This window comes from Humulus lupulus, chromosome 7, assembly GCF_963169125.1.
Source record: "Humulus lupulus chromosome 7, drHumLupu1.1, whole genome shotgun sequence".
Taxonomy (NCBI): Eukaryota; Viridiplantae; Streptophyta; class Magnoliopsida; order Rosales; family Cannabaceae; genus Humulus; species Humulus lupulus.
This window is the reverse complement of record NC_084799.1, coordinates 4,257,991-4,271,879: the sequence shown is the minus strand read 5'-3', so window position 1 is coordinate 4,271,879 and position 13,889 is coordinate 4,257,991. Positions and strand designations below refer to the sequence as shown.

The 13,889-nt window shown below is 27.4% G+C and overlaps 1 protein-coding gene across 1 annotated transcript; it reads left to right on the top strand.

Moving 5' to 3' along the window:
* The first annotated feature begins 8,815 nt into the window (after nucleotides 1–8,815).
* On the top strand, nucleotides 8,816–12,407 carry LOC133790398 (zinc finger protein WIP2-like). Its single transcript, XM_062228024.1, has 2 exons — nucleotides 8,816–9,768; nucleotides 11,735–12,407. Exons 1-2 carry the CDS (start codon nucleotides 9,022–9,024, stop codon nucleotides 12,188–12,190), a joined length of 1,203 nt encoding a protein of 400 aa, XP_062084008.1. The 5' UTR covers nucleotides 8,816–9,021; the 3' UTR covers nucleotides 12,191–12,407.
* The last annotated feature ends 1,482 nt before the right edge of the window (nucleotides 12,408–13,889 follow it).

Here is a 13,889-nt window from a genome sequence, read left to right as displayed (position 1 = left end):
ATTAAAAAAAATCAAAAGAGTTTATTTGTAAGAATAATAATAATAATCTTATGTGTATATATATATATATCTATAATTATATTATATATAAAATTATAAGTGTATATGGATATAAAAGAGCATTGTTATGCGGTACTATATGATGTCAAACACACTATTTAATCGCAGTTTTAGATAATTTGTGCAATTTGGTGGGATTTGATATTAAATTGTAAATATATAAAATTACTTAAATATATAAAGCCAATGATATTTTTTTTTTAAAAACTACATCCAAAGCCAAATTAATATTATGTGGTTGTAAACTCACATACACACAGATATTACGAATACTAGAGGGACCATTATTCGCTATATTTTACAGAGAGTTTTTTTTTTCCTCTTTTGTCTATCAGTATTTTATTTCTTTTTTTACCTTTTAATACCCACTCAGAGAGTTTATAAGTGCGACCTGTATTCACTTTAAATTCGATACTACTTTTCTTTACTATTTCATCTCACGAATCTCAAAAGGACAAAGTAGTATAGGTTCTTAACTACAAAGGGGTCAATTCATCACTGAGGTTGAGTTCCAATTAAGATGCACATATATATATATATATATATATGGGATGAATTCATTCATGCATACACATATATTATATATATATATAGAATAATATCTTGCATACCTTTTGTGTTTTCTCTGGTTGTGAATATTTTTTAATACGACTTTTGTTATGATGGTGTATATTGTAGTTATTTATAGCATCATGTAAGTGTTTAGAAAATTCTGAATGATTTACATTGTCGAAAAATAGATTCAAACAAGATATTTTCCACGCGCATAAAAGAAAATTAGTCACTCATGCAATAACCTGTTTGAACCTAGTTTTTGGCTCTATAAATTATTCGAAATTTTTTGAAAATTTGTAGTATGCTCTAAATAACTACAATAAACACGGTAAAAAAAATCACGTTAAAAATTGTTCACGGACTGGAAACACAAAAGGTATATAAAAGGTATGCACCATGAAAGTATCCTATATATATATATAACATCTTGGTACTTATAATTAACAATAGTGTAAATGTAAGAATGATTTAGGTCCATTAATTTTTTTTTTGCATTGTTTAAAGGGGATGATCTTTTGATCTTTGGTAATATCACAATACAAAAATTGATGCACTACTCCAACCACAAGAAAATATGCATTGTTATATGGGATAATCTTATTTTCCTAACTATAAATAAATCAATTAATTTAATTGATGGTACTTTCCAACTACCTCTTTTCATGTTTAACCTCCCATATTCACAACAGTTTATGCTTACAAGTAAAAAAAAATATAAAAAAAGTTTAAAAAAGGTATTAGCTAGGGGAATGTGTTTGTTGCCAATTAATAAAAACCATAATTTTCACAAATGCTGTTAATATAAAACTGTTCACTGTTAAAATGAAAATAAAGACTTTTCTATATATGTATATAACTTATGTTTTAATATTAGCTATTATAACATCACAATATATTTGAGAGAAAGAAAAAGTATATATTTTAAAAAAATTGCACTAAGTATTTTTTTTAATCTTTCAAATATATATTAAAGTTTAACGATCTTTTCTAAATTTGGCAATTAATAAATTATTATGTTTAAAAATAATTTAACAAAAATGAAGACACAATAGACTATATATATAAATATTTTTTTATATAAAATTTATTTTAGAGTGATTGAAAATGAAGAAATATATGAATAATAATGCAATCGTACATAATAAATTGAAATTGAAAGTCGTATACACAATAAGGAATTAAATGTTGACCATATATAAGCTTAGTTTAATTAGTTAATTATAACTACAAAACTTGTTTGTACTAAAAAGTGAAACTCAATTATTGACCAATTCACAATCATATATAAATATGTATGTATATATATATGTTCATATATATATATATACATATATATATATAATTCTTTTACTGTTTGCTGGAAAAAGCAAAACGAATATATAAAATTGGAGTTATAGCAGGTGCAGTCAGTAGTGTTGTGTTTTATTATTATTATTGATGTTTTTTCTTTGTTGATGGAACCCAAGAAAATGAATGGTCCACCAATCTTGATCGATTGGTGGTCTTATTATTCATTTTGTTCTTATTATTCATTTTGTTCTTACCATTCATAATATAGACAAATTGGAATAAAGATCATTGCTAGTACAACTACTTCTTTCTTACAAACAAATTTTATTTATATATATATATAAGTATATAAAAGAGAAAAAAAAATACTTGGGATGGTCGGGGAAAAATGAACTTTGTAAATGAGAATTGTCAATAAAATTGTGTGATTTTTTTCTTTTGGAATAAAGTTCATTGCTAGTACAAGTACTTGTTACAAAGTAATTTAATTATTATGTATTTATATATATACAAGAGAGAGAGAGAAACTTTGTAAAATGAGGATTGTCAATAAATTTTTGTTGATTTTTATTTATATAATTTTTTGCTTTCAAAGTGTTCATCAAACCGTCCATACCGCATCATACTGCACCACAATTTGGAATCATTCGCAGTGTCGTTGCGGTTTTGAATTTTATATATGCGACACTGCACTGTATTGTTATATATATTAATTTTTTTATATATTTTTTTAATGTTACTACATTTAAACTTAATGAATATATACTTATATAGTATAATGTACACAGTATCTAAAAAAATTATTATTATATTTCATAAGATGCTAACATATATTCTATTTCAACTTAAAAATATTCTTCCTTAATCAAACATTTACTTCTTTATCACATGCTTTTCTTTATTATTAGTTTGTTGTGTTTTTATTGTTTTGTTCAAAATTTATTGGTTTATTGTATATTTATTATTTTGTTAAACACTCTTTAGTGATAAGCTTTATTATGAATATTTTTTAGTTATAATGTTTATTTGTTAAATTATTTAGCGATAGGCATAAACCGCTTATACTGTAGCACATTTTTACGATACAGTTTATGCGGTTTGATGTCTATGCGGTGTGAGTTGCGGTTTGGAAAATTTCTCAAATCACATATACAGTGCGGTCTAATAAATTGACAAAAAATTACACTGCCCGCACCACAAGCACCCGAAACTTCCATGTCTTATTATGATGTTTTAAAAAAATTGAAAGTACTTGTGACTATTGCCAAGGTATAAATGCATTATAAATAGAGCTCTACCGTAGGGCTTTTTTGTGTTTCTCAATCTTTGAACAGTTTTCGGCACGATTTTTTTTTATGACCATGTATATTGTAGTTATTTAGAGCATCCTGCAAATTTTCAGAAAATTCCAAATAATTTACAGTGCTGAACACAGATCATTGCACGCATGACTAATTTTTGTATGCACGTGGAAAATAGCATGTTTGAACTTAGTTTTCGGCACTGTAAATTATTCAGAATTTTCTGAAAATTTGCAGGATGCTCTAAATAACTACAATATACATGGTCATAAAAAAAAATCGCGCTGAAAACTGTTCAAAGATTGAGAAACACAAAAGAGCCCTACGGTAGGACTCTTTTTGAGAACCCTACCAAAAAATTACCAATTATATATATATATATATGTGTTGCATTAACTATACTCACCACATGACTGGCGGAACCATTTAACACATGCAAAATGATGATGAATATTCTTCAGTCATAAACAAATATTTATACATAAGAGTGAGAACAATTGTATATATAAATATAAAATTGCTTTTTTTTTTGTGTTATATATTATAATCAGATAATGATTTAGAAAAGTTTTGGCAAACTCAAATTTTGCCAAGTTATATAAACATATGTTGAATTTTTGTCAATTTCTTGCTCTGATTTTTTCCTATATATTTCTCTATTCACTCTTCTTCGGTACACACCAAATAAAGGTAAGAGTTTGAAAATATACTTTTTTAATCAGCATAATTTTATTAGAAAGTTCTACTACTAACTAGTATGGTTCATATATTTTGATAATAAAATATAAATGATCAAATTTTAAAAAGTACATATTTAAGTGGCAGTTATATAGATTAAAAATATTTGATTACTTATAATGTTTCTGTGTAAAATTTGCATGTGATTTGGTACACAAAGAATTTAATTTCCAGCTAGAGCTAGCTATAGGAGAAGTACAACAACAATTAATAATGATTATTAATCCTTATAATATATATAGAATAGATAAATGCATTTATCTATATATATAAAATAAAATTAACATTTATTTTGATAGATTTTTTTATAAAATGTCTTCCAAACACATTCGATATTTTTTTCGAACCAGGTAAAATTGGGATTCTATTTTTACAAAATAAATTATCAAAAAATATATATACATTTTATAAAGTGACATTTTATAATAATTTATTTTCATGGATTACTCTTGTATTAATTATATATAGTACAAATATTCTTCTGGTGGTTACCTATCTGCTCAAGGAACTCCAATACTTCCAAAATAGTCCCCTCTTGCTATAGTGTAGTGTCCTAACAATATTTAACAAAAGTCCAAATTGGTAGAGCCTAATGTCCCATGAAAATTAATAATTGTGACCTTGTATATATATGATCTAATGTTAATTTTGAAGGGTCCCACTATTTTTTGGAAGTTCTGAATTTTATGGAAAAAATATGATTTTGCATAATAAGGTGGTAGACTCTATTGTCAAAGGAGAGTACTTTTTTTTTCTCTCTTTTACACTCGTTTTCATCCATGCATGTATGATATGTGGATATTATTTAACTTTTTATATTTTAATAATTTTTTCAAATCATTAGTGAAATTCATGTATCATTTATTGATTTAAGTTAGTAAAAAAAAAATGTATGATAGAGTGTATATAGTATTTCTCTGGTTAGAATTATAATTATTATTGGTGAGCATATATCCTTTTTTATTTACAAAATTACCTCTAAATAGGGTGTTGCAATTTTTTTGACGAGATGTCGAGTGTGCGAGACAGTATTAAGTGTGTTTAGAAGTCCATTTTCAAAAGAATTACATAAAAATTTATTGAGCAAAGTGATTTATAAAAAATATTACTATACAAAGTTAAAAAAAAAAATGGTACTTCGTAGAACATTCCAAATTTATTATTATTATTATTTAGAATAGCGCATCAAATGGATCTTTTTGTATTGTCACTTTTGCAAAATAACCTTCTTTATTTGATAATTTTTTGAAAAATGATTTTTTAGGGTGTAAATAATCTAGACTACGAATGTTTGCGTTGCAGTGTTTTTACCATCTTATTGGACCACACTGCAAGGTTTGAGCTATTTGTAAAACCGCACCAACACAACAATATATGGTGTGGTTGGTGCGGCAATTTACAACTAACATCAAATAATTCAACAACATTCAAGTTGAATATTCACGACAATAATTAAACATAAATAATATAACATTAAACCTTAAAATTCATGAATATTAAGAATTTTTTAAAAATATGTGAAGTTTATCTTAGAGTGTCGAGAAATATTTTAAAATTCATTTTGCAAAAAATTACCTAAGACTTATGCATGACTTTCCATTATTATTATTATTATTATTATTATTATTCATCTCACTTGTGTGTATATATATATATATATCATATATGTAGTACAACTCTTTCCAAAGAATTTATAAATTAAAAAAAGAAAAAATTGTATGTAATACCTCCATAGAATCTTATAGGTTAGAGTATTGTTATTTGGCATTTTAAGGTGTCCAACATCACATGATGTGGCACTATATAGTTGGTTAGTCATCCTTCGTAATACTTATTAAATTTAAATGTGTGGGATCCGATATTAGATTGCACCAATAGTCGTATGACACCTCCTTATGATGTTATGCACTAGTGGTGCCCCTTAGCATCTATTGGGTGTTTGGTATGGGGAAGGGGATTTGATTTGGTTGGGATGAGAATATCAAATTTAATTTATTTCTTATAAATTTATTTTTAATAGTGTAAGAATTTGTGTTTTCAAATAAATATCATTTTTAACTTGATTTAAAAATAATCTTAACTCTGAATTGAGAGTTTGTGATTCACACTCTTTTAATAGAAACCCCCTCCCTTAATAAGGGAATATTGCTTTACAATTAATAATAGTTAATTAAAATTCTAAACTGTAGTTAGCTATAGATATAGATTCTCGTTAGATTTCTTTTTAAATTTTTATTCGGTTATAGATATATATATATATAGCTTTTATATAATAACCTGAATCTAATTAATTATATATGACAGCATGACATTTACTAAAGGTGTTACATGCATTTTACACGAGACACACATATATATATCGTAGAATAATAATAATAATTATAAATTAATTAATTAATCAATAACTTTTTATATATGGTTATAATTCTCTCTAGCTTGGTCGATCATAATTAAAAAGTAGAGAAAGCATTAATTAAAGTAAATATTGAGACAGATTCATGACAGTGTGGCCTAGATGACTATATCCATTGGATCTCAAACCTCAAGAGATCAGAGACTACTCTCATATCATATATATATATGTATGTATTTATACACACCTATATTGGAGTTGATGATAATCAGTTGGAGCAGTAAAAATAATAATAATGAAATTGAAAGTAAAGTACATATATATATATATACATATGCACAGTAAATAAAAACGAGGGGTTTTAATTAAAAGGGAGAAGAAATAGAAACAGTGATGTTGTTGTGGTTATTGTAAAACAACAGTGTGAGTAGAGTTGAGTTTGAGTTGAGTTGAGCTGAGCTGAGCTGAGCTGTGAGAGTAGAGAAGGGACAGTTCTTACGGTCTCTTAGTGAACCAAGCAACCCGACCAGGGCGCGCCCACCAAAGCAAATGCTGGGTTTTTCTGCACAACACTACACAACACAACACTACACTACTATTCACTATACTCCATATCTCTTCTTGTGTATAATAAAAAAAAGGGTATAAAAGAAATTTTTAGTTTTAATCGTATATTTTGTTAATATATATTTTTAAAATTAATTAAAAATAGATATTTATTAATTATTTTAATATAAATTTAAATATTATAAAATATTATTATTATGTTAATATTTAATAAGGAATATACTCATTTGGTACCTTATGTTTTTTTGCAAAGTATCATTTTGGTACCATCTGTTTTCAATAATGCTCATATGGTACCCTGTATTTTAAAATCGTACATATTTGGTACCCTAAACTCAGATTTGATAGATAAAATTTTGTCAATTTAATCAAACTGCTATCAATTATGTAAGTTACAAATTTAAATTTAATTACATAATTACATATAACTGATGACAGTTTGATCATATTGACAAAATTTTATCTATCAAATCTGCGTTTAGGGTACCAAATAGGTACGATTTTAAAATACAGGGTACCATATGAGCATTATTGAAAACAGAGGGTACCAAAATGATATTTTGCAAAAAGATAGGGTACCAAATGAGTATATTCCCTATTTAATATAAAACTACATATATAATACGTTGTTGGCATTTTAAGTTGTCCAACATTACATGAGGTGACACCCTATGATAGGTTAGCAATATCTCATAATATATATTAAATTTAAATATGTGAGAGTCAATATTAAATTACACTAAGAGGGTATTTGTTTTGAGTAGTTGAGTTATCTTGGAAAGTGTAGAGGGACTTAAGATGAAAGTAATATTAAACTCTTGTGTACAAAAGAGTTCATTTTACCTTTAAAATACATATGAGACTCACACAAATTATTAATTTTACCCTATTTAAATTTAAACCATTAACAATAAATATATATATACTACTGCATATATTTATATTGTTATTAATAGGGTAGATATATACTTAACAAAGTATAATTTTGATACTTGTTTTTTTTTATAATAATCATCAAGCACCATATAATTTGAAAATTGGTTTAAAATAGTATGTTATTATTCATGAGAATATACCCATTAGGTTATACCCATTGATTTAATGATCCTACTGATTTACCAAAAACAAATATACCCGTTAGGTTACATGTCATTTGAAGCAAAATTTGTGCTCAAGGTATGATTTTATTTCCATTTAGCAAATTCATGATACCATACCACATAGTTACACTTCGGTAAATACCAAATAAGTAATTTTTTTTATTATTATTATTATTTGTTTCCCGAGGCTACAGAGAGAAAGTAAATAAATAAAATCATGTATATATTTATTATAATAAATATTTCAAGGCAGGCTAGCTATTTATATCATCATATCTAACTCATCGGTTTACAATATCTTCTCTTTTTCATATATATTGCGTGAATTGGAATGATAATAATGTAATAATTGTGGTTATGGAGAAAAAACCCTAGCTATTATTAATAAATAATCACTCATTTTTGTTTTTATTAATTATATATATAGATCTTTAATTATTAATATTATTATTATTAGGTAGCTAACTATTTGTGTGTGTACATATACACAAGACTTCATCATTGCATTTGCATAAAAATATTTTTAATTTTAGTTACAAATAATAATGTCATATTTATTTATAATAAATAGCTCTAGTTAGCTCTAATTCCCAAGATAATTACAATCTGATCTGATCACTACTGATATCTCCCTCCTGTGCCCAACCACATGGTTCTCTTTAATTTCTCTCTCTCTCTCTCTCTCTCACTTGAGCATATTTTCTCTACTGTTTAGTCACACACAAGTGATTTCTTGTCTCTCCTATCCTTTCCACTAAATAGGGTTTTTTTTTTTAATTTTTTATATATATATATATATAAATATAAACTTACTTTTTCCACTTTGATTTTGTAACAGTACATATTTATTATAACCTCATCTCCTCTCTTTCCCTTCATCCTTACACTTCTTTCAATTTGGTGATTTTGTTCAATATCCACCCCCATTAACTTTTTCCTAGCTCTCTCTCTCTCTCTCTCATGAAAACCTAAAATATTATCAACCCATCTATATATATATATATCTACCTCAAAACCATCTCTCTCACCCAGCTTATTACCTTTGATCACCATCATCATGAGTAGAGATCCCTACTCAAATTACTTGAATGGTTGGTTGAATCTCAACCAAATTCATCATCACCACAATCCTCATCATCATCATCTTCATCTTCTTCATCATAATAATCCATATAACTTCCCTTCTCCTTATCATGATTACTTGACTAATACAAGTAATTATAGTAATAATAATACTACTACTACTAATTCCACCACTAACATCTGCTTCAATATCCAAAATAATATTACTTCTTTATCATCATCATCATCATCACCTCCTTCACCTCCTCTCAAAGAGGTTCTTCCTCTCTTAAGCCTAAGCCCCACAAGATCACCACCACATCATCATCATCATCATCATCTTGATCTTGATCTTGATCATGATCAGCACAAGGAGGAGGAGAAGAAGAAGAAGAAGAAATTAGAGGAAAACAGCTTCTTATTATCAACAAGTAATAATGAAACTGTAACTGTGGCTTTGCATTTAGGGCTTCCAAACCCTATTGCTTCTACTACTACTACTACTTGTTCAGTTGATTTGATCTCAAGGCTGTCTTCCACAGAGATCTCTGATAACAAAGATAGAGATGAAGAACAAGATCAAGATCATGTATCATCATCATCTGGGTACCATTCAAACAGATCATCAGTGCTCAATAAGGGCCAGTATTGGATCCCTACTCCTGCTCAGATTTTGATTGGTCCAACCCAGTTCTCTTGCCCTCTTTGCTTCAAGACCTTCAACAGATATAATAACATGCAGGTAGGTATATATATATACATATGTACAGAGTAAAATCTCTATATATTTGCCAAATTAAACATGTTACACATATAGATAGAGGGAGAGAAAAGATATTATTCTCATTCCCATTTTCATGACTTTTTGTAAATTTCCTTTTGATTTTGCTGAAAAAGAGAAAACTTAATTGTTCCTATTTTTGCTTCTTTTTTCTTTCTTTTTTTCTTTGGATCAAAAATAATATATGTCTTTAACTTTTATTATTATGGTCTGGACTAATGGGTCCTTGTAGAGTTTTTCTCTTTTCCTTTGTTGTGCCACTTTAATCATACTTTCTTTCTTTAATTTCTTAAACAATATTTATATATGCATATTTGGTTTGACACTTTAGATTATTTTCTTTCTTTTCTCTGCAAAGATTTTCTCTTCCATCCCACCCCACTTTTCTTTTTTATTATCTTTTTTGCATGATTTGTGGGCTTTGGGATTTAAAAAATTTAAGACTAGCTAATATAATTAATTAAATCTCTATTATTGTTATATTATATTATATATATATATATATTCCTGATCCAAACTCAAGAGAATAAGATCAGAAAATCAGAACCCCTTCTTTAATTGATTGAACTACACAAGCCATTATGCTTCTTTTTTTTTCTTTTCTTTTTTTAATTAATGCACCTTGAAGTTTGTGTAATAATATTATTAATATTACTACACATTTGCAGGTGTGTAAAACCGAAGATATCTTAGTTTCCTTCAAATGATCTTTCAAATTTCAGAGCCCAAGAAATTTTAAAAATTTTAAAAAAAAAATAGAAAGTCTATTTTTTTTTTTAAATTTGAACACTCAACTCTGAAAACACACACCAAGTTCACATTCCACGAATAAAAATGTTCTCTTTCTCTAGTTCCACAATCGTAATCAATATTATAATTTTTTTTTGCTGGGGTCAATATTACATATAATTAGTATTATAACTTTTTCAACTCTCTTTTATATCTACTTCATATGTTTTTAGATCATATACGCTCGTATATATATATAACATATAAAAATATACCAATTGAAAAGAAGCTATCAAGCTCAAAATTAGTATATTTATAAATGTAATTTTTTCCATGGAATTAATATTAATTAATTTTCCTCTAAAAATAATACTGACATATATATATATACACACACATGCAGAAACACCACAAATTATTTTCATGTAAAACATAAAATTAATAAACGATTATAATTAACTTAGTAATTAATAATGATTATCTATTTGTTCATATATATTATATATTGACTGGCTTTGTAGAGTAGTCTTTCTTTAGCAATAAGCTTGAGTATTCAGGAATAATGGAGCTATAACCTTATGACTTTCTTCCTCACTTTCTCTTTTTTCGCTTAAAGTAACTAAAAATAACCTTTTTCTTATTATTTATTTATTCGTACATATCTTCTCATTTCTCAAACTATTTATAGTCTTATTATACCCTTTTTACATTAGTACCTCCTGATCATAGTGTATATATATATATAGTTTTATATAATTTAGCTTCAAGCAGAGGCCGGACGAACCTTTCTTCTTTCTTTTTCTCTTTTCAGAGAATTTTAGTGTAATTCTCCTTTACCCCACTACTCTCTATATGAAAAAAAAGATTAGACTCTTGGAGTATGTACATATATCTATGCAAAAAATAAATCATTTCAAAATGACATTTTTTTTTTAAATTTGTCAAAATAGCTTTCGCACGTAGTGTCAACTCATTTTACAAAAAATTATCAAAACGAGATTGTTATGCAAAATTATTAAAAAAAATAATGTTACGCTCGTCTCTCATGAAGAGCGGCGTGTCAGTAATTGAATTGATCGAACGGTTATTAATGATTGACTAAAACCCTAAGACCGGGGTTTGTAAGAGAAGATCAAATCGAAAACCTAGGTGTAGTATATGAATGTGGTTTGATGTTTGTTAATATGTATATATGCAGATGCACATGTGGGGGCATGGATCACAGTACCGAAAGGGACCAGAATCACTAAGAGGAACACAACCAACGGCAATGCTAAGGCTACCATGCTTCTGTTGCGCACCAGGCTGTAGAAACAACATAGACCATCCAAGGTCAAGGCCACTCAAAGACTTTCGAACCCTCCAAACTCATTACAAGCGAAAGCATGGCATCAAACCCTTCATGTGCCGTAAATGTGGCAAGGCCTTTGCCGTGAGAGGCGACTGGAGAACACACGAGAAGAACTGTGGCAAGCTCTGGTATTGCACTTGTGGCTCAGATTTCAAGCACAAGAGATCTCTTAAAGACCATATTAAGGCCTTTGGGAATGGCCATGCAGCTTATGGAGTTGACTGTTTCGACCAAGATGACGATGGTGATGGTGATGAAGGTGAAGGAGCCTCTGAAGTTAGCACTGAGCAAGATAATACTTAACCAATTTCATCCATCGATAGCTCCACAATTTGGAGATTTTATATATATGAAAACAGCTTTAAATGTTAGTTATAATAATAGTAGACTTAGAAGAAATCTGATCATCATGTTTTTTCTTCTTTTATTATTTCTTATTAATTAATTTTCTTATATCTTCTTTTCACTATCATGACATTATTATTAATTTTTTTGTTTTGTTTACGTATTGTTATGGTTTGACACTTTTTTTTTTTTTTTTCGTTATATGTATGATTTAGTTTCATTAATGGTCAACATATGAAATGAAAAAAGGTCAGCGTTCGATCGATCTCATCAAGAATAATATAAACATAAATAAATGTACTTGTTTTCTCATTTTTTTGATAACTGAAAAACTGCTAAAGTGACTTGTACGGCTAGGAGATACCAATTAAAACAAATGAGGCCACGACAAGACTTATAAAGATATATATATATATTATCAATTAATATTATTTATGTTGATGATCAAGGAATATGATTATTATGAACCTATGTGCAGTCCTTGTTGTGGGGACACTTAGTTAATATTTCATGGCCAGTTTATTTCTATACCAATTGTATATGGTTAAAAAGAGAACTGAATCTCAAACTAGAAATGCTCTTATACATATCAGCAGTAAATAAATAATCAGCTTTATTTAAACACTTGGGTTAAAAATGTAGGGCAGGTTGTCAAGTTGTCAACACATTCATTGACAAGTCATCATCATATACTATAACAACAAAATTTACTTTTTAATGATAACATGAAGTGAAAAATTTGTGACCAAAAATATTATATTATAATAACTTTCTCATCAACACTAAAAAATCCATAAACTAAACTAAAATTTCTACACTATGGGCTTTAAAAATGGCCCAATCAGTAGGGTTCTTTTGTGTTCTTAATCCGTTAATAGTTTGCTGTGCGATTTTCTTTTATAAACGTGTATATTGTAGTTATTTATAGCATCCTACAAATTTTAAGAAAATTCCAAATAATTTATAGTGCCAAAAACTAGTTTAAAAACAGATTGTTGCACGCGTGATTAAATTTTTTATGTGGGTAGAAACCAATATATGAACTTAGTTTTTTACACTGTAAATCATTCATAATTTTCTAAAAATTTACAGATGTTCTAAATAACTATAATATACACAATAATAAAAAAATAGTTCGTTAGAAATACAAAAGAGGCTCATTGAAGCCCCTACCATAGAAAATCCTCCTAAACTATAAGTATATTTCTAGTCTCAATAAATTTTATCATTATAAATAATATATGACAGATAATTTTTTGTTATGATAAAAATAATTATGTTGTGAGCTCTAAAAGATATTTTTGTTTTCTTTTAGTGACAAGTGTGTTCATTATATAAATTTAAATCAAATGATTAGGTTGATATCATATATAGATATAGCTGTGATCCAGCTAGGGCAATATAAAGAGCTATATATATATAGATATAGATATTATACATGAGTGTATTTTGTACATAACAATGTACTGGCATGACACAACACTACTTCTACTACTACAAAGGTTGTAAGGGAAGTGATATAATGGATCTTATTGGCAGCTTTGTAAGATGAGAAAAAGAGAAAGAAAAGAAAAGAGAGGGTATAGCAGTCAAAAAAGTCATATATCCCTTCTCATATGTCATTTCAAACTACAATACATATATATATATATATTAT

What these genes read in the sequence shown, in the direction of transcription:
- LOC133790398 (XM_062228024.1), top strand. Translation starts at nt 9,022, where the DNA reads ATGAGTAGAGATCCCTACTCAAATTACTTGAATGGTTGGTTGAATCTC. An exon ending in ACAGATATAATAACATGCAG is followed by an intron (nt 9,769 to 11,734) that starts GTAGGTATATAT and finishes GTATATATGCAG; the next exon opens with ATGCACATGTGGGGGCATGG.